Source organism: Zea mays, chromosome 4, assembly GCF_902167145.1.
Source record: "Zea mays cultivar B73 chromosome 4, Zm-B73-REFERENCE-NAM-5.0, whole genome shotgun sequence".
In the NCBI taxonomy this organism is placed as follows: domain Eukaryota; kingdom Viridiplantae; phylum Streptophyta; class Magnoliopsida; order Poales; family Poaceae; genus Zea; species Zea mays.
Genome location: NC_050099.1, coordinates 221,891,978 through 221,913,117, shown reverse-complemented (window position 1 = coordinate 221,913,117; position 21,140 = coordinate 221,891,978). Strand labels below are relative to the sequence as shown.

Genomic DNA, 21,140 nt, shown 5'->3' with positions numbered 1-21,140 from the left:
TTGGAATTGTCTTGGCTCGAGCAGCCAAGACTCTGCTCAGTCTGGGAGCACCGGACTGTCCGGTGGTGCACCGGACAGTGTCCGGTGCGCCAGGCTGGTTCGAGCGAAGTGGCCGCTCTCGGGAATTCACCGGCGACGTACGACTATAATTCACCGGACTGTCCGGTGAGCCAACAGTCGGCCAGGCCAACGGTCGGCCGCGCGATCTGCGCGGGACACGTGGCCGAGCCAACGGCTAGAAGGGGGCACCGGACTGTCCGGTGCGCCAACGGCTCTCTGGCGGCCAACGGTCGGCTGCGCCAGTTAAGGAAAGAAATCGGGCACCGGACAGTGTCCGGTGTGCACCGGACTGTCCGGTGCGCCACGAGACAGAAGGCAAGAATTGCCTTCCCAGATTGCTCTCAACGGCTCCTAGCTGCCTTGGGGCTATAAAAGGGACCCCTAGGCGCATGGAGGAGAAGACCAAGCATCCTTTGAGCATTCTTGATCACTCACACTCCACTCTTGCGCACTTGTTCGACATTCTAGTGATTTGAGCCCTGTTCTAGTGTGCTAGTCTTTTTGAGCTCAAGTCTGGGTCTTGTGTGTGCGTATTTGCTGTGATCTTTGTTTCTTGTGTGAGTTGCTCATCCCTCCCTTACTCCGTGACTCTTTGTGAACATCAAAAGTGTAAGGGCGAGAGGCTCCAAGTTGTGGAGATTCCTCGCAAACGGGATTAAGAAAAGCAAAGCAAAACACCGTGGTATTCAAGTGGGTCTTTGGACCGCTTGAGAGGGGTTGATTGCAACCCTCGTCCGTTGGGACGCCACAACGTGGAGTAGGCAAGCGTTGGTCTTGGCCGAACCACGGGATAACCACCGTGCCATCTCTGTGATTGATATCCTTGTGGTTATTGTGTTTTGTCGAGACTCCTCTCTAGCCACTTGGTGATTATTGTGCTAACACTTAACCAAGTTTTGTGGCTTAAGTTTTAAGTTTTACAGGATCACCTATTCACCCCCCCTCTAGGTGCTCTCAAAGTCAACTGAGCCGAAGTGACCGCCGTCACTTCGCCGCTTCACTGACCAGCCTGACAAAAAGACAGCGCCGCCCGCGCCGCTCCGACTGCATGCTGTGCCACTCGATAGAGTGAGGCTGACAGCAGCCAAGTCTAGCCTCAGGCGCCATAGGAAGCTCCGCCTCGCCCGACCCAGGGCTCGGACTCGGGCTCAGCCCCGGAAGACGACGAACTTCGCCTCGCTCGACCTAGGGCTCGGACTCGGGCTCAGCCCCGGAAGACGACGAACTCCGCCTCGCCCGACCCAGGGCTCGGACTCGGACTCGGCCCCGGAAGACGACGAACTCCGCCTCGCCCGACCCAGGGCTCGGACTCGGGCTCGGCCCCGGAAGACGACGAACTCCGCCTCGCCCGACCCAGGGCTCGGACTCGGGCTCGGCCCCGGAAGACGATGAACTCCGCCTCGCCCGACCCAGGGATCGGACTCGGGCTCAGCCCCGGAAGACAACGAACTCTACCTCGCCCGACCCAGGGCTCAGACTCGGGCTCGGCCCTGGCCTCTCCGACGATCTCCGCCTCGCCCGACCCAGGGGCTCGGCCTCGACCTCGGCCTCAGAAGACAGACTCGACCTCGACCTCGGAGGAGCCTCCACCTCGCCCAACCCAGGGCTCGGACCGACCACGTCACAGGAGGCGCCATCATTACCCTACCCCAAGCCAACTCAGGCTACGGGGAACAAGACCGGCGTCCCATCTGGCTCGCCCCGGTAAACAGGTAATGATGGCGCCCCGCATGCTCCATGACGACGACGGCTCTCAGCCCTCTTACGGAAGCAAGGAGACGTCAGCAAGGACTCGACAGCCCCGACAGCTGTCCTTCCGCCAGGCTCCAGCGCTCCTCCGACGGCCACGACACCACACGAACCGGGTGCCAAAACCTCTCCGGCTGCCACGACGACATGTACTTAGGGCACTAGCTCTTCTCCGCTAGACACATTAGCACACTACTACACCTCCCATTGTACACCTGGATCCTCTCCTTACGCCTATAAAAGGAAGGTACATGGCCCTCTTATAGAGGGTTGGCCGCGCGGGGAAGGACGGGACGGCGCTCGCGTAAGACTCTCGCTCCCTTCCGCGTGGACACTTGTAACCCCCTACTGCAAGCGCACCCGACCTGGGCGCGGGACAAACACGAAGGCCGTGGGTTTCCCCTTTTACGCCTGTCTCCCTCCGGCTCCATTTTCCCCCTTCGCGCTCCGTCTCGCGCCGACCCATCTGGGCTGGGGCACGCGGCGACAATTTACTCGTCGGTCCAGGGACCCCCCGGGTTCGAAACGCCGACAGGAGGGATATCCCTTTACAAGTCGTGATGCCTATCTAACTCTATCCAAGTCTAACTCTGACGTCGCATGCGCTCTTGCTCATCCAGAGTTTGTTCGCCTCTTCTGAGTTATCTTCCGAGTATCTAGCTCTTCAGGTATGTGTGAACCGTGCGCGCGAAGTATCAATGATCCTTTTGTGGTTGGCGCGCACAGATAGTACCCTTGTGCCGTATTTTTCGAGATTATTCCCTGTTCCGTTCATCATCCTTCTTGGTCGACCTCGTTCTACCTGGCCACGATCCAATGGTACACTCTGTTAGGCTAACTGTCGGGGGCCCATCAAGCAACCCATGGAGCATATCCACGTTATGAGGACCTAGGGGATATTTATCTCCCACAACGACCAAGATCAAGGTTGACCTGGTCGAGGTGACCAGATCGACGTTGTCTTTCGTCCGAACCATGTATTATTGGCCATGCCTTTATCTTAGAGTAATCTTTTGGGTTGTCTTGAGATACTCTAATAGGAGTACACAATCACAAACATTTTTTTAACCTTGATCAAATATATATATATAAAACTATTAATACTTATATACATAATTAGTATAATTAAATAGATCCTTAAATCTATTCTCATAATAAACTTATTTAGGGATACAAATATTTCTAATATTATTTATAAATCTAGTTAAATTTGAAAAAAAGTTTGAGGAATACAAATTCTATAACAATAACTATTTTAGGAAAGGAGGTGTAAATGTTTTTATAAATATATCACAAAAGAAAATCATAACATCAAGGGTAAATTGAGGCACAAACACATTCACACTACAAGCACCTCTGCCCACGGTATCAGGATCTCCACCCAACTCACCGCCTTGGAACGCATGCAGTATCAGGCCCCGTTTCAATCTCACAGGATAAACTTTAGCTTCCTGCTAAACTTTAGCTATATGAGTTGAAGTGCTAAAGTTTAATTTCAATTACCACCATTAGCTCTCTTGTTTAGATTACAAATGGCTAAAAGTAGCTAAAAAAGCTGCTAAAGTTTATCTCACGAGATTGGAACAGGACCTCAATTCCATGTGCTACACACTTGTGCAATTATCAATTCCCCAAAAAAAAACCATCGTTTTCTCCGAGAGAAAAAGAAAACGATGACAATTCCGAGAAGGAAAAATAAATGCGGCGTAGGACCGGAGGAGAGCCCCCGCGGTTTCCGAGGCTATTTTCGTCACTCCCCGGAACGGAGTTAAAGACAGCGCATGGGACCAGGCGGCGGAAAGCGGCCACCGGCGCGGCGAGGCCCGAGACCGAGAGCATCGCAACGCGCAGCAGGCCCCCACACCCCGGGGGGCGGGGCACGCAAGAACGAACCAAACCAACCCACACCCACGGCACCAACACCACCCGAAGCTGATTGACGCTGAGCGCAGCCAAATCCAGCCAGCGATAGGAATATCGCCAAGAATTCTACCGTCTGCGTCTGCCCGTCTTCCTCTCTCTCTCTCTCTCCTCTCCCTCATTCTGGATCCACCGCCGCAGCCTTAGCTGGGTCCGTCGCTGTCGCTCCGCCTCCCGCTCGCTTGCCGGGCCCGACACGCCCGCCACCGCCTCCGCTTTGTCTCTCCGGCGATCCGACGCCCCACCCGGCGTCTGTGCAGAGCAGTCGTGAGGAGTTCTCTGTTGTGGGCTGCCCGGCGATGGACCGGGGCGAGCGTCTCGGCCGCGCGCTGGACGCCTTCGGGGGCAACCTGTGGGCGCTGGTTGACGCAGCGCTGGACGCGGCCGCTCGCGACCGCCCCGACGAGCTTCGCGCGCGCCGCGATAGCATCGTCGAGCGCCTCTACGCTGCCGCCGCGGGCTGTAGCAACTGCGCCGGGCGTCCGCCGTCTGTTGCCGCTTTAGCGGCCGCGGGGCTGGAGGAAGAGGACGGCGAGGAGGCGGCTCCGGCTTCTCCGTGGGCGGAGGCTGACGCGCAAGCCGGTGGCGCGGAGGCACAGACCGAGGTGCTCGGCGCCGGCGAGCCTGATCTCGAGAGCAAGATCGTGGCCATCAGGGACTTCTTGGAGGACCCTAATCAGGTCCCCAAAGAAGCCATTTTTACCAACTCGCAGCGCAAATTTGCTCCAAATGCGCGGTCGTTTTTCACGCAAACTGCACGCTTGTGGTGTTTTGTCACAGCCCGAGAACGAGCTGGTGAGCTTGCTGCAGAACCTGGCAGACATGGATGTTACCTACAACGCACTCCAGGTCAAGTTTTCTTTTGCCATTTTGTTCTTTCACTCTTGTTTGGCTTACCCAATGGGTGGACCAATCGGTTTTCTTGCTTGTTTGAGATGATCAGGAGCAACAACCATGTGAAGGGTAAAGTTTTGAAGCTTATGTTCGTGTTTCTGCAGGAGACTGACATCGGGCGGCAGGTTAATGGTCTGCGCAAGCATCCTTCGGCCGAGGTCAGGCGGCTGGTGAAGCAGCTCATCAGGTGATGAACATGGGCACGGACACTGTTGAACTAGACAGATGATTTTCGGTTTTGAATATGCTGTCTAATTATCCTCTTTTGTGGAACCTGGTGTTGCTTGCAACTTGAAGGAAGTGGAAGGAGATAGTGGACGACTGGGTGCGCCTGGACAATTCCGGCGGTGACGGCAGTGCCTCTGTTATGAGTATGTCACCGTGCAGAGTTTTTTAGCCTCTTCGCCTCAGGATTTTGAGAGCTTTTTTTATCCTGTTCTAGATAATCCTTACTGTCCCTGACACTCCTGATGTGTGGAAATCTTTTGCTTTGATGACAGCAGCTGATGGTGACTCCCCACATAAAATCCAAGGCAGAAGCCACCAAAGCCCTCGGGTAACCTTTCTTGCTTAGAGATTGCTCTGAATAAGTCCACCTCAATCTTTTTTTAGTGATTCCACTGTCTGTAGAAAGCTTCTTTCTTGTACAAGGCATCGTTCCTGGAATATTCCCTCCTATGTTATTCCCCTGTTAGTTTGCCAACCAATCACAGCTCTTAAAGGGGTGATTACTGATTGTCCATGCTTTTCTCATGCTGGGTAAACTAAGCAGTAACATAAAACAGATTGTGCAGTGTCAGTAGCTATTATATATGGTGACACCTCTGTATTTTATTATAGCTTGTATGTTTACCTTATCTTTATTGATTGTTAACTATGTAACAAAGACAGTTTCGTTGTTTGAACCTTGCAGGTTTCGGGGTTTCAGTATTCTCCAAGCCCACAGAGGTTTAGTGAGTGCCACATATCATCTTCCACTGATATAGCATTCAGTTTTTGTATTTTCAGTAATGCAGTAGTAATGTACTTATGGCAGTGTGCTCTTTGCTGCTGAAATTTTAGATGGTTCAACTTCAGAGATGGCTAACAATGGGTTTGAGTCAACAATGGATGCGAAGCGTAGGGCCAGCCCTGTACCAGCACATCATAACTCCAGGCAGATGAACAACAATCATCATTCTACTACTATTACCACCAGCACGTCATCTGCTCCAGCTGTAAGGATTTAAACCAGATTTTTCTCCTTAATTCCTAGCGGTGCTTTCATACCGACGGTTGTGCAATGCATTTTGTTTAAATTGGAAGTAGCCCTGTCAGTATGGAGTACGGACCCCAATGAAGCATCTTTTGACCAGCTTTGCCTCACATGTCACTACTAATTGCACAATATTGCTACTTGCAAAAGGATCGTGTCCCACCTTCAGTGAACAGAACAGTTGGGAGTTACCACGAAATCAGAAGTTTCTTAGTAAATCCTTTTTGTCGAAAAGGAGTCTAGCTATTTCCTTGGATCGATTCAAGTCTGAGAATAATTTTCAGTTCTCGGTGCAGAAAGTGACAAGGGAGCAAAAGCAGAGTCTTGTGGACCTTGACAGGCTTGATTCTGCCAGGAAGAGGCTCCAGGAGAATTACCAAGAAGCACAAAATGGTAAGTTACTGAGTTTATGCCTCATTTTGCATTACAGACAGACAACATAATGATATTAAAGAAAATATCGTATCTCAGTTTCTTCCTTGCCTTAATTGTTGCTTATTGGTCTGGTCATGGTGCTTTCTTAGTAAATGTGATCGAAATGACAAGATGTCATTATCTGAAGAAATCGATTTGTAAAAGTCCTGGTGGCACAAATCTTTTAGGGCCCATTTGGTTTCTTTAGTCCAGGAGAATCCACAAAACAATACTACTTTGAGACAGTGTTCAGGAAATAGCACTCGTTTTCAAGCAATTCAAAGAAAAACATCAGTTTCATCAAATGAATTTAGAAAACAGCACTCCAACTATAATTTTTTTATTTCTCAGCTCACAAGGAAATGGACCAAATTGCCCCTATCATTTCCCAGCCTTATTTGTTTTATCTATTCAGTCCATAAGAACAACATAAATGCATACAAATATATGAGCACTATTTTTATATTATTAAGAATAATGTTAAACATACATATAAACACAAAGAAACACATATGTTCTGTAAAGGAGGAAGTTTAGATTTAACAATTGAACTTCAAAACTATATTATGGGATGAAGTGAGTAGTTTTTATAGAACATATTATTTTTTAATAAGGCGAATGATTGAAGTTTTTGAAAAACAACAACAATGTCAAATAAAAAGGAACAGAGGAATTACATTCAAAGACCTTTCGGTGAACCAAGTATATCTAAATTTTAATGGCTCGATGTTGAAGATACCTAGGTTTGAAGTTCAACATTTAAATCTAAACTTCCTCCTTTGTAAAAAATGTGCCTATTTGTATGTTTAATACTATAAAAATAGAGATTGTATATTTTATCTATTTATGTTTTTCTTATGGACAAAAGAGATAAAAATGGGCTGTGAAATGAATAGGGGTAATCTAGTCTATCTATATGTGGTGTAAGCAATAAAAGAATGCAAAATATAGATGGAGTGTTGTTTTCTAAATTAATTTGGTGAAACTGGTGTTGTTCTACGAATTGCTTAAAAACAGATGTTATTTTCTGAACTTCTTCTCAAACCGGTGCTGTTTTGTGAATTCTCCACTTTAGTACAGGGACTAAAGTTTAGTCCATACTCTATTTGGTTCTATGACCTAAAATATTTATAAAAGAATTAAATGAATTATAAGAGAACCAAAATAGTCCTTTGTATTCTTCCGTCATTAGTTCAACTGAAATAAAATAGGGGCAAAAGGTGGAATTAATATGATTTAGTCTGTTTTAGTTATTTCTTGAGAGATTAGAGACTAACAGTTTAATCTTGTTTTAGTCCCACCAATGGCTTAATCTCTCTATCTTTTCTCTCACGATTGTTTTTTTTTTCACAGCCAAAAAGCAGAGGACAATCCAAGTGATGGACATCAATGACATACCAAAGCCGAAGAGCAGAAACGCTTTCATCCGCAAGAGCGGCAGCGGTGGGCTCCCGGCGAGGCACCGATAGCCTAACCTCCTTCGTCGGCTGGATATCTGCGACACTTGCGAAGTTGTGCCCTAGAACCGCAACGGGAAAGAAAAAGAAGCAAACGGTTTCTTGTTCTTTTTTTCCCTGTACCTTGACTGCCTAGGTTTACCTCCAGTGTAATATTGTCAGGTACATAAGGGTGAAATGATATGATGTTTCTCGAGGAAAAAGAAAGAAATTAGTCACTGTTTTTGCTATGGTTTGGTTGCTGTTATTGCTGTTGGTCAGTGCTGGATATAATATGCATAAAATGTGTGCAGGCTTGATACATCAAGGATTCAAGGTCAGCGGTTTTAGCACATGGGATTGGAGTCGCAAACTGGCATTCTTATCTTTTATTTCTGTCGCGCTTTTGACAGTTTTGCCCCTCCAGCACCAAAAGTTCACTTGTACTCTTTGGGTAAAGTTGAATTAGCAATCCGTATGCAACAAAGCAGACAGCCTGATTGGCTGTCATTTTTGTGGCGGTGGCTGTATCGTTGTGCGGTGCCTTGGTTCCCTGCTGGCTGCTGTAGCGCCTTGACTTCTCTGTAGCAGGTTCACGATCCTTTTGACAACTGCCAGCCACACGCACGGCAATGCGAGGTCGACGGCGTTGGGCAAGCTGGGCATCTGGCCGGGGACACGACACGATCTAGGCACAACAAGGCAGGACCCATTCAAGCACAACCATCTAGACACATCACCATCACGGCACGGTCTATTAAATCAGAACCAGCTATGGGCCATACTGTGCCCAGCCAGTTGACCGAGCCATTAGTCTACGACACAGGCCACAACAATCTATATCTATACTACTATTAAGACTGCACTGCCCCGCCTAACAACTGCCCGCCCGATCCCACAGCGACCCCCGCCAACCGCCTGCCGCGACCCGTACGCCGCGACCCTCGCCCGCCACCAGCCGCAAGGCGCGAACATCACAGCATATTTACAGACATCATCACATATCAATTCACTTCGAACACGCACTGGCAATTGCCAAATGGAGAAGAAAAGGGAAGGAACGCACGAACAGAGGAGGAGATCGCCTCCGATGTGTAGGAAGAGAGAGAGAGGAAGTCACAGAGCAGCGAGGCCTAGAAAGTCGACAGCGGACTTGGCCATGATGGCGGTGAACTCCTGGAAGCTGATGACGCCGTCTCCGTCGGTGTCGGCCTCTTTCATCATGTCGGTGAGCTCGACATAGCAGATGGGGTGGCCCATGAGCGCCATGGAGCGCGCGAGCTCGGCGGCGGAGATGAAGCCGTTGCCGTCGCGGTCGAAGGCGCGGAAGGCCTCGGCGAGCTGCGCGTGGTCGACGGCCACGGCGGGGCGGCAGGGCCCCAGGAGCAGCGGCGCCAGGGAGGAGAGCTCGTCGAACTCCACGGTGCCGTTGCCGTCGGCGTCCATGGCGGCGATGAGCGTGTGGATCTCGTCCCCGGCCGCGGGGCGAGGCCTAGGGAGCAGAGCAGCGCCGCCAGCTCCAGCTTGGTGAGGCTCCCGTCGCCGTCGAGGTCGAAGCGGACGAAGAGCTCCCGGAGCTGGCTCAACTGCTTTTATATTTTTCAATAGGCTTAGGATCTCCTTTTTATATTTTTTCACCCTACAATGCAAAATTGTTATATGAAGGCTATGGTATATCATCGTATCATGTATTATCAATTTAGGATTTGTCTATTTCATTAATAGTGGCATTGAGCTAATTTTAGTTGTTTGAAATGGCAGATTTCGATGTTTGTTATGATTGCTGAGTTGATTATTGATAGCATCGCTAAATAGTGACCTATGCGTGCACAAGTGTCTCCCGTTGCAACGCACGAGTATATACCTAGTATAATCCATAAGCGTCGTAGAATCACCGTCAAGGCGCCCTCGACTAGCGGATGACGACAAAGAAGACATCATTACGTGTCGTGTGCGGCGACGAGCAGTCTGCTTCACATGGGCCAGCTCACCGGCGGCGAGCGTTTTCTCAGCTTGAGTGGCGCTGGATGATTTGTGGCGAGTGTTTGCAAACCGTTGTGAGAAAGTTTTACCTCATGGACGACGCTGGTTTTTATAAGCCAAAAAAACGACTCGAGAAACCAAAGGTCGCACAGTAAAACATCACATCTCCCAACGGTCACATTACAAAAACCCCTTCGGGCCACTTCAACCTGTGATTGCAGGCAGCTCACCAAATTAACCTGTGATTGCAGGCAGCTCACCAAATTGGACTGATCCCTCGTAGGGCTAGTGTTTAGGGTTTAGCTTAAGCGCTCAACTTCTATTTATGACATTTAATCAATCAACAAACATAGCATCCAACAACTACTAAAACAAGACATTATTGTACCAATTAACTAAAATCGGCATAGACAACTCTAGAAGAACCTATCGACTAGATGTTAGAAACACTAGACCTAACCTTCACATTATTAATTTGACCATACATCATATACTTGTCAACCAATACACTTTACTAGGAGATGAAAGCCAAATAGCTAAATGCAAGCAAACTGAGAAGAAAATGCTAGTAACATAAACTGCATCACTAATGTACCATATTCCACAAATATAGAACTTATTCAATCACACCTAACTTATACATTCACTAAAACACCCCTCGCATAATAATCTGTATCTTAAACCTAATCTTCACACAACACGATTACTTCTAAATCATGAACACAACTACAACAATGCATAATTGAGGCGTTTCTACAACACTTTATATACAACTACATATATATTTATCAATACAATTAAATCATCATTGTAACCTCGACAATACCTATTTTACGAATGTACCAACATAATCAGACATAACATAAACAAAACCGGAGAACTCTACATAATACTAACTCCATCCCATTACTGTATGAATAGAACATTTAAACTCTGAAGTTCGAATTTATTTGAATTTGAATTTGGAAATTTGAGTCAAGGAGCAATACTTTATTTTAAGTGGATTACATTAATATAAGTAAACCATAAGGAAAAATAGAAGAATAATAAAAATGTTAGAGTGAGGGTTACCTTATATTAGAATTTTACTGTACAATTTAAAATCTGAAATTTTAAACTTATATTTGAATTTAGTTTGAATTCTGAAAATGAAAGAAATAAGAAAATAAAATACGAAACAAAAGAATGAAAAATAAAATGGAAAAAGAAAAAAAGAAAGCCTTTCCTCGTGGCTGGGCCGAATCTGACCAGCCTAGTTCGCCATTGCGCTCAGCCCGGATATCTGGCGCCGACACCAAGTCCCCTTGTCAGCCATAGCGTCGTGCCTTCTTCCCTTTCCCCTCGTTTGCAGCTCGGGCCCGTTTGTCTAGCTCCACCTCGTACGCGCACCAAGCTCTTTCTCTAGCGCATGGGTCCCTTTGGACCAGTGACCAATGGCGTCACGTTTCCATTGACACATGGGGCCGTATGCACTGCTGCTCTTCCCCACCTCAAAGCAATGGCCACGCGAAGCTGGGGGCGCTACGACGGACCCTCCAACCGACCTACCCTGGGGCTATAATACCGGGTGCCGGGGCTTCCACCTCTTCGTTCCATCGCCATGACCCACCAACAACAAAGCGAGAGAGAGAGAGAGCTCGCGGGAGGGTGAGAGGAAGCGGAATCTAGGGTAGGACACTGCGGGGCCAATTCGACATTGGCTTTGCCGTTGCCCGACCGACCGTATGGGTGACTCAAAGGGGCCCAGGGAGTGCGTCCGCATACCAACGAAGCCAAGAGACCAGGCCAGGGCTGAGCAATTGCTCGTCATCGTCACACTCCGCCGCGCATCCGCTGACCATCGTAGACCGTGACGTCGGTCGTCTGACCCGTGGCAAGGACCTATTCGTCTCGTTCACCTTGCGATTCCTTAGGCATAGCACCGGGGGATTCGAGTATGGGGCCCGGGAGCGCGTTGTCGCGCAATACTCTGGCAGTGCTCCGCCACGTAATTACGTTGTGTCGTCGTCATTTGCGTTATGGGCAGGGTGGATGATGACCGTTCATCGGCACATCTACTGTCGAGATAATAAGAGATATACCCCTTCTCTTATTTAAACCTAGGTCGCGGATCCTTGATCCAAGGACCGTAATGCATCACCCGTGTAGAGTAAAACGAGCCATAGATCTCACATCTGGCGGCCACTGTCGGCCTTGCCATTTTTCTAAGAAACCCTTCGTTTCTGGGAAAACGAACTCGCAATCCTATCCCTTTATAAAATCATTACAATTAGGTCCTGGTATTCACAGAGTAAACCATGGATTTCATAGAAATAGTGTCCGCCGTCCATTTTTCAGATAAATAAAATAAATAAATTAGGGAAATAAGCTGATAATCTTTAAAGGTGTAAAAAGATTAATCTAGGAATTTTAGACAAAACATAACTTCTCTGTTTTAGCTCCGATTTAACCCGTTCCAGCTGTGATGGCTTCGTAATAACATTGTCTATGCAATAACAGTTTTGTCATAACCCATATTTTTATAATTAGACATTGTTTAATCTATGTTTAGTAGATTAAGCTTGCTAATCAAAGTTAACTTATCTATAATTATAATCTGACCAAATTATGATATCTAATCAAGTTATAACCTATACTAGATATTGAATTAGTTATTTATTTGTAATATGTTTCTCACATAATTTATAACATAAAAGATATCATTATCATTTAATCAACTAAAACTTTAGAAAACTATATCTTCTGAACCATAACTCTAATTTTAGTGGTTCTCGAACCTACGAGCTCGTGGTAATGCGTGGAACATTATTACATAGTTTGTTCTCATGTTTGGTGTGATGTTAATTTCTCCTATGTATATTGTTTATTTGTATTGTTGCGAGTAGACGAGCAAGTGACCGATGAGTCTAGAGCACAACAGGTGGAAAATACTGAGCAGGAGCTCGTTGAAGGCAAGTTGTGCCCTTGATCACTCTTCTTTACCCATCAATGTTCCTGTTAATTACCACGATATGCTCAGGTTAATTTGATGGGACCTAATAGGTTACCCTAGTTTGATCTACTTTATACCTTGCTTACCACTGAACTTTTGGGTAGTATATGCTATTGCTCTATGTGGTTTTTGGTGTTAAAATACATATTATTCAAGATCATGCTATTTATTGTCTATGGATTATTTACTATTCATGATAAGATTATCATGTTAATTGGAACATAGAGCGACCACCCGGAAAAATAGTGCTACCACAAGGGTGGAATAGGACACCATTGACTGATTAATCAGGAAAACTAGTGTGAGTTAACCATTTCTCGAAAGGGGCAAGCAGGGTGGAGGAGTGTAGGTGTAGGGAGGTCCTCAGGTCGGACTGTCTGTTTAGCTTTTCGGACGATGGATTCCTACTGCTTTCGGTCCGGAAACTGTAGCGGGTTCTCTCCTCTAGTGGAACTCTGTAAAGGCTTAGCATTGTACCCTCGTCTACTCACATTGGTAGTGTTTACGGGTCTGATCAACCCGAGATGACAAAGGGAACACATTTTATGGGTAAAGATGTGTAACCTGTGTAGAATGTAAAACTGATATATATATCAGCCATGCTCATGGTTATGAGGGGTCAGACCCTCACATGAGTAACATATGGAATTAAATTTAATGTGTCATATGCATCCCATTGTGAATTTCATTATTAATTATAATCTCTTATTTTATTGGAATGATATTTACTTGTACCCAGTAACTGTTAATAAAATTTGACCAATTTATTAAAAGCAATGCTATGCTTTAACCATTATTTGTTGATCAACATTACACTATACATGACCCCATCGTAAGTGAGCTCATGCATATTATTCCCCACACTTGTTAAGCGATGAACATCTGTGGGCTCATTATTGCAATAAAACTCCCCACATGTGAAGAGCAGATGCCCCTAGAGGAGGACTATTACGATGAGTTTGACGAGTTCTAGGTGTCGTCATCTCCTAGTCAGATTGATGGAGCCAAGAAATACTAGTGATATTAGCTTGTTCTATTTATTATCAGTTATTTTGTAAGATATTTTGTTAATAATATTAGCTCGTTCTATTTATTATTAGTTATTTTGTAAAACATTTTATTTGTAATAAGAGTCATTATAGGTGTTGATTTTATTTGGGACATATGTGAGATATACCCTAGTCTGCCCCTTAAATCCAGGAGCGAGGTCGAGTACCAGAGGGCGATGGATGAGGAGACTAGCGCCAGGGAAACTCGACGCTCGAGGATGAGGAATGCGACGCACGGCCGGAGAACGGCGGCTAGGCGCCATGTATGACGGCGTGCAGCCATGGACGATGGTGGCATATGGGCATGGCGCATGGTGGAACCGAGGCAAACGACGGTGACTTGGACGAGTTATTTGGAGCTGAGGTATCCCGAACGGCGGGCTTCGGAAGTTTGGTACCCCCAACCTTGCAATTGGAATCTTAGTATTATAATAGGCTTCCGTTTGGAAATTTGTCATCGTGGGCACTTTAATCCGTCGCCAGCTGCTGTTACGTTGAAGATTTGGATTTCCCGTTCGTCAAAACGGATCGGCCTTCCAACCTCCTTCAGAACGGATCGCGAGCTGAGTTTCTTCCTCTCGCTCTCTGTCCGGCTCCCCGACGGCTCCTCCCCGACTGCTCCCAGCACCCCGGCGCTCGTCGAGCTCGCCAGTTTGCGGTGCTCCTCGTCGAGCTCGCGAGTCTCCTACCGAAAGGTCTTGGTCCCTCTGCCCGGCGCTCCAGGTGAGTAGCAGCCCTGCAAACTGTCGGCTATATCTTGCTTTCTTTTCTAGCCAAAGATAAAGATCCACAGTCCACTGAGGAACGCCTAGAACGAAAAGAAGTGTGCTGGCACTTTCATCAGCTGTAATACAACCATATTTTTCTATTGAAGATTCGAAATGAACATGAACTATGAATAATATCAAAAGTTCAAAACCGAAATATTATAAGATAAATGATACATCTGACTTTCACAAATAGGCAGAACTGTCCCGCAAGTGCATTGTAGGATGGTTGGTTGCTACAACTTTTAGATTGTTTGCTGCACTTTTCCATATAAAATCTTGGTTTCAGACAGGGAGAATTATCAGGTGTTCAGTTCAGACCTAGGGAATTATCAGGTGGTAACCTTTCTCCTGGCGCCCCTTGAGCAGCTCGTCGTAGGATCCTTCACCGCGGCCATGGATAAATCACCAAGATCAATTCGTATCGGATCTGGACCTGCTAGGGCCGACACACGCAAAGATGTCGCAGAAGCTGCAGATGGGATTAGGCGCACATGCATTGTCGACACGAGCAAAATTGATTATGGCACTAGTAGATTACGTCCGCGCCATCGATTATGTACCACACATGATCCGGTATGTTTTTACTGTAACTAACATAATGTCTTATTATAGTAATAGTCAATAATATAATGTGATATTAAATGTCATTATTCATTTGGTTGTAGGCGCAGAGATATAATCGAGTTTGGGATGGTCTTTTAGACGCCATTAGACAAATGCAGTTATCTGCCGATGAGTTGAGGAAGTTGAGCCGCCGCAATCATGTGCCTGAGTATTATGATATGGTGCACAAGAATTGCTTGATTAATGCCATGAGTGATGTTAGTGAAATTGCAAAAGGTCTAGACACTATGAGCAGGGATTTGGAGGAAGTTCTTATTGGTCCGCAACCTCTAATTGAGGATTACGAAGCCCTTGGAATGTATGATGATTTCAAATCTGATGTTCATTGTGATTGTTATGAGCAGTGTGGTTCAGATGAAGACAACTCTTCTTTTGACTCGGATGAGATCAATGATCGCCGTTTATCACATATGAATGAGCCTATCTGACCTATTTGTCTGTGAGAGAGTTGTCTCGTGGACAATAGCCATGTTTTAATTTGATGTAGTATTCTATTGGCAATGTATTTTGTGAGACTTGTAGTTGATGATGTATTTTTAGTTCAACTTGGTTTCGGCCATAATGTATCTTGAACTTGTAGTTCATTTATCTAAGCTTGACTGGCAGCTTGTACTATCTGTGAACTTTTAGTTCAGCTTGTACAATTTCTGTTTCGGCCATAATGTATCTTGAACTTTTAGTTCAGCTTGTGTTCAGTCATCTGTGCATTTTCAGCTTGTGTTCAACTTGTGTTCAGCTTGTGTTCAACTTGTGTTCAGCTTTAGTTCAGCTTGTGTTCAGTCAATTTATGTGCATTTTCAGAAATGAGCTACCAGTTCGTGCTCCAGTTCAGCTGAACTGAACTATCTGTGAATATGTGGTTAGTTCAGTCAATTTATGTGCATTTTCAGACAAATGCAGTTAGTTCAGTCAACTGAAGTAACTGAACTGAACTGAACTATCTGTGAATATGTGGAGCACGAACAGAATTGTTGACAGCTGCCAGTTCGTGCTCCAGTTCAGCTGCCAGAAACAGCTGTTTGTCTAACTGCATTTGTCTAACTGCATTTGCCACAACAAGCATGAATATGTGAAGCTAACTGCAATGTAAGAGCTACCAGAAACAGCTGCCAGAAACAGCAGTTCACCTGGGCACAAACAGAAACAGCAGTTGGCAGAAATTGTTGACAGCTGGGCACAAACAGAAAATGTTGACTACATTTTCATGTCATTCACAAACAGAAATTGTTGACCACTGGGCACAAACAGAAATAGTTCACTACTTCAATCACTACTGGGCTGTTGCCTGTCACATTTCTAAACACACCCAGTACTACATTTTCATCTCAGGCACAAACAGAAATTGTTGACAGCTGCCAGAAACAATACCCATAATTCATACTTAAAATACAAACACAACTGCCATAATTCATACTTAAAATATAGACACAACTTCCATACTTAAGCAGCTACTCAGAAGCAGATCTTCTTCTTGGGAGTAATCTTCTTTTTGACAGCACACCTCACTCTCCTCTGTGGGGTAGTACCAACTATTTCTTTTGGAACATCAGTGGAGACAAGTTGGTGTTGACCAGAATCCCCTAGTTCTGGCTGTGATGAAGAAGCTTCAGCTGGCTCCTTAGGAAACCATTTCTTTGTTGAGTTCTTTCTTGGTTTCCTTTTCCTGTGCAAATGATTATTAGATAAACAACCGAAATTAATTTATATAAACAAATATGAGATTATAAGAGTACCTTTTCTTCGTTCCATTTAGGGGGCATTTGTAGCTAGCCTTCCTATGCCCTAACTCCCCACAATTAGGGCACTTGAATTTGCCTCGAATAATCTTCTTAGCTTTCTCACTTTCGTTGGCAGGCTTTTTCTTACTACTCCCACCTTCTAGACAACTCTTGAACCTATTTTTCCTTTGACGTCCCACGCCTCTCTTGCCTAGTGGAGCACCAACCTCCTTTGCAAAATCCACCTTTGGCCAAAATAATTTGCTTTCAATTGGCTCCACCAATCTCTCATAAGCTTTCCTAAACATGTCAACTGAGTAGTAATCGTCGACAAACTCCTCCATCATTACATTTCTATATTGCTGTGCGGTAATTAGACATAATGCATGGTGGCAGGGCTTCCCTGTATGTTGCCATTCCTTACATGAACATTCTCTAAGATGAGCCTTCACCACATATCTAGAAAAACAATCACCATTGTCTCTCACCTCTGCAACATAGTCATCGCCTTTTATGACCTCCAAGTGTCCAAGTCCTCTAGTTCTTGCATTTAGTTGTGCTATGATAGAAGGTAAAATCTTTCCCTCCAACCTCCTTCCTATCCGCCTCCTCTTGTAGAATAGTTGCATGATCATTATCCTAATTTTGTCAGCCAGGTCACAAACAGGGAGGTCCTTGTAGTCCTTTATCCAGTTATTGAACACCTCAGCAATGTTATTTGTTACATAGTCGCATTTGATAGTAGGGTTGAATGCACTTCGGTACCACAACAAGGAATGGAACCTATCTAACCAAGCAGCAATATCAGGATTGCTTCTGACATTTGCAATGTACATGTCATATACTTCTGCCTTGTACGCCCTTGCAGCAGGGTACATGTATTCTGATCCAGCATATTGCTTGACATAATTGTTCATTAGGTGCCGGAAACACTCTCTTTTCTCAGCTTCTGGAAAAACATCCTTCATTGCATTTGTTAGCCCTTTGCAAGCATCAGAACACAATGCTAGGTTAGGTAAATCCCCGATGGCCTTGCGTAACTGTAGAAGGAACCAATGCCAGTTGTCCTCTGTTTCGGACTCAAAGAATCCATATGCAACAGGGAACATCCAGTTGTGGCCGTCGACGGCTGTTGCAGATGGTAGGTGACCATTCCATCTACCATTCAAAGCTGTCGAATCAACACTCAAGTATGGTCTGCATCCATGTAAGAAACCACTAATACAAGGGCCAAGTGCACAGAAGAACCTACTAAAATAAACTCTGCCATCCTCAACAAGTACATCAATTTCAATGACACTGTCAGGTGACCTCTGCAGTACAGCCTCCTTCCAAGAGAATAGAAGTTGGAAACTCTCTTCCCAAGTCCCAAACAACTCCTTCAAGGCTTTCTCTTTTCCATACCAAACTGTATCATAAGAAATGGTGCACTTGTACGTATCTTGAAGGAAAGTCTGTAAATCCTTTGCACCTGTGTGTGGTTTCTTCGCAAGGATAGGTAAAGCTTTAGCAGCAACCCAAGCACTGGTCGGTGTGCTTGTCCTCCTCCGGCCACTAGAAGTGCAAGTGTGATGATCATTCATCACAGTCACCTACAGATGTATAAATGAAATGCACATTACTACTAAGGCATAAAAAAACTTCAACAAAATTAAAACTTTGACAAAACCGTACAATTATGGTAGGTGACCCAGCCCTCTCAATTCTTGCATGTATGCTCCAAGGACAATCACCACCTCGACAAAATCCTCTGTATTTCTTCGGGGTACTAGCCTCAATGCCTAACTCAAACTCTTTTTCTATGGCATACTGTCTCATAGCAAGTCTGAATTCAGCCATAGATGGATACATGCAGCCAACCGCCATGACTGGATGGTTAGAATCATACAAAACTCTACTCTCGTTTGGCAAAAAATCAACACAGGGCATGGAGGATGAAGAATCAACTCCAAACTCATTTGGATTATTTGAATGACCACAATGATTAGAAGCCTCCTCTCTCTCTTTGTTTTCTCGTTCATCTTCAGCCGCCAATCCAAGTTTCGAATACATAGCTAACTCACTGGGTACATGTTGAGGCCCTTCTTCATCCCATCGAAGATCAGGTCCAATACCCTCAAAATCAAATACTTGCGATGGGTCAAACACTGTTAACTGAAAATTGACAGTGCCCTACAAAAATTATGAGGAGCAGTGAAGTTAACTGTTAACTGAATAATTTTGGCCCAGTCAAGTTGACATCGCATGGGCACAAACAGAAAATGTTGACTACATTTTCATGTCATTCACAAACAGAAATTGTTGACCACTGGGCACAAATCAGTTACCGTTTCAACATGATCTTCACGACAATCTGGTGGTGCCTCCAACCAAAAGTTGTCAACGTCGGCGATCGTCAAAGCAGCATCGACGAACGGCGACGGATTGAGGCTCAACCCTGTGTCGCTGCCTACGACATCGCCTGGAGGCAACGACGAGGCTAACTCGCCGGCTGATTGGACTGCGAGGTCCGGCGAGAGTCCGTCCGGCGAGGGGACTGTCGGAGTTTCCATTGGGACGAAGAAAGAGACGGAGACGGAGAGACGGAGAGGAATCAGTCCGGCGAGGGGAGCGCCGGAATCAGTCTGCAGGAGTTTCCATTGGGACAAGAATTATTGCTGGATTTTCTTCAGCAGTTGCAGAAAAGAAAGCAAGATATAGCCGACAGTTTGCAGGGCTGCTACTCACCTGGAGCTCGACGAGGAGCACCGCAAACTGGCGAGCTCGACGAGCGCCGGGGTGCTGGGAGCAGTCGGGGAGGAGCCGTCGGGGAGCCGGACAGAGAGCGAGAGGAAGAAAGGAGCGAACTCAGCTCGCGATCCGTTCTGAAGGAGGTTGGAAGGCCGATCCGTTTTGACGAACGGGAAATCCAAATCTTCAACGTAACAGCAGCTGGCGACGGATTAAAGCGCCCACGATGACAAATTTCCAAACGGAAGCCTATTATAATACTAAGATTCCAATTGCAAGGTTGGGGGTACCAAACTTCCGAAGCCCGCCGTTCGGGATACCTCGGCTCCAAATAACTCGACTTGGACAACACTGAGCACGACAGAGTTTCACGGAGAGGAAAGAGTAGCGTCCATGGAGGGGGGAGCGGCTGGAGGAGAACCTGAGCACAGAGGCGAGCTTGCCGGCACTGCGGCAGGGACGCAGTCATGGTGAGGAAGCACGACGCCGGCGAGCTACAGTGGGCGGCGTCCAGCAGCCGCGGACGGCGGGGCAGATGCTCGCCGTGGCCACGTCAGGATGAAGAGGCAGAGCGGCGACTGATTGGGTGCTGCGCGTGATGGGGAGGAAGACCTGGGCGAGCAAAGTCCAGGCACGAGTAGGGGGGCACTGTGTGGAAGCGAGGTTGCTGGCCATGGGAGATGGCTGGGCGAGCGTGCCATGGCCCATGGGAGGGACGAGGGGAGGCGCCGGTCGGACCTGGAGAAGGGGCGCTGCGATGAGGACACGCGGCGCCGCGGCCAGAGTGGCATGCCAGCGAATTGAGCGAGCAGTAGGTCGCCCGCAGCTGTGCGGCTTGGAGATGAACATGATAGGGATGAAGGAGACGTGTACTGCAGAGGAGATAAGGCTGGGGTGGGGTGCCATAAGCTGCACGTCTGCACGAGGGGACAGAGAACGATCAAACTAGAAGTGCTCTACGTACCTCCAGGTATAGATGTCCATCTGCGCCGGGCCCACCGGGTGGCCCGCGACACGGCACGAAAATGGCCCGGCCCAGAACCGGCACGACCCAGCTTCTAACGTGCCTGGGCTGGCCCGGCCCGTTCACCGTGTCGGGCTGGGCCCCAGAATTCGGCCCGTCGGGTTTAACCCGGCCCGACCCGTCTGAGGGGGAGGCACGTGGCGGCCCGGTTACGTTAACCGGCCGCGCGCGACGCGCCCCGCGGCCCAGCCCACCCCCGCCGTCCCATACTCCCATTTACGGCCTCTCCCTCTCGCCAGTCCCATACTCCCATTTACGCAGTCGCTCTCGCCTCGCTCGCTTGCTCTCGACGACTCCGCGGCTCCGCCCGAACCCTAATCTCCTCTCTCCTCTCGGATCTGCGGTTCGCCGCCGTCCGCCGGTGTCTCTTGTGCTTGGAATCAGTTGCACGTCGGTCGCCCGCGCCGTGCTTGGACATCTATACTTCCTCTCTGTCCTTACCTTCCTCTCCCGGTCCTCTCCCTAACCCTAATCCCCTCCGGTGTTCCTCGCTCCACGGATCTCGCCCATCGTCCGTCGTCT

At 47.1% G+C, this 21,140-nt stretch overlaps 2 protein-coding genes and 1 pseudogene across 5 annotated transcripts; 1 reads left to right on the top strand and 2 right to left on the bottom strand.

Annotated features, from left to right (window-relative positions):
• The first annotated feature begins 3,537 nt into the window (after positions 1-3,537).
• LOC100276791 (uncharacterized) lies at positions 3,538-8,050 on the top strand. Of its 4 annotated transcripts, none has more exons than XM_008678757.4 (9): positions 3,538-4,409; positions 4,510-4,578; positions 4,728-4,810; positions 4,921-4,994; positions 5,127-5,179; positions 5,537-5,576; positions 5,686-5,840; positions 6,163-6,271; positions 7,646-8,050. In XM_008678757.4, the coding sequence occupies exons 1-9, from the start codon at positions 4,029-4,031 to the stop codon at positions 7,759-7,761; spliced, it is 1,080 nt and encodes a 359-aa protein (XP_008676979.1). In that variant the 5' UTR covers positions 3,538-4,028; the 3' UTR covers positions 7,762-8,050.
• Positions 8,051-8,710: 660 nt separating this feature from the next.
• On the bottom strand, positions 8,711-11,313 carry LOC103655921 (probable calcium-binding protein CML12; annotated as a pseudogene).
• Positions 11,314-16,302: 4,989 nt separating this feature from the next.
• Positions 16,303-20,528, bottom strand: LOC103654639 (uncharacterized). Its single transcript, XM_020552846.2, has 5 exons — positions 19,592-20,528; positions 19,192-19,488; positions 18,539-19,036; positions 16,880-18,456; positions 16,303-16,809 (listed from the first exon to the last, which is right to left on the bottom strand). Exons 2-5 carry the CDS (start codon positions 19,414-19,416, stop codon positions 16,599-16,601), a joined length of 2,511 nt encoding a protein of 836 aa, XP_020408435.1. The 5' UTR covers positions 19,417-19,488; positions 19,592-20,528; the 3' UTR covers positions 16,303-16,598.
• Between the last annotated feature and the right edge of the window lie 612 nt (positions 20,529-21,140).

What these genes read in the sequence shown, in the direction of transcription:
- LOC103654639 (XM_020552846.2), bottom strand. Translation starts at nt 19,416, where the DNA reads ATGGAAACTCCGACAGTCCCCTCGCCGGACGGACTCTCGCCGGACCTC. An exon ending in GTGAAGATCATGTTGAAACG is followed by an intron (nt 19,037 to 19,191) that starts GTAACTGATTTG and finishes TAATTTTTGTAG; the next exon opens with GGCACTGTCAATTTTCAGTT. An exon ending in CTGGGTCACCTACCATAATT is followed by an intron (nt 18,457 to 18,538) that starts GTACGGTTTTGT and finishes ATACATCTGTAG; the next exon opens with GTGACTGTGATGAATGATCA.
- LOC100276791 (XM_008678756.4), top strand. Translation starts at nt 4,029, where the DNA reads ATGGACCGGGGCGAGCGTCTCGGCCGCGCGCTGGACGCCTTCGGGGGC. An exon ending in TCTTGGAGGACCCTAATCAG is followed by an intron (nt 4,410 to 4,509) that starts GTCCCCAAAGAA and finishes GTTTTGTCACAG; the next exon opens with CCCGAGAACGAGCTGGTGAG. An exon ending in CTGGTGAAGCAGCTCATCAG is followed by an intron (nt 4,811 to 4,920) that starts GTGATGAACATG and finishes TGCAACTTGAAG; the next exon opens with GAAGTGGAAGGAGATAGTGG.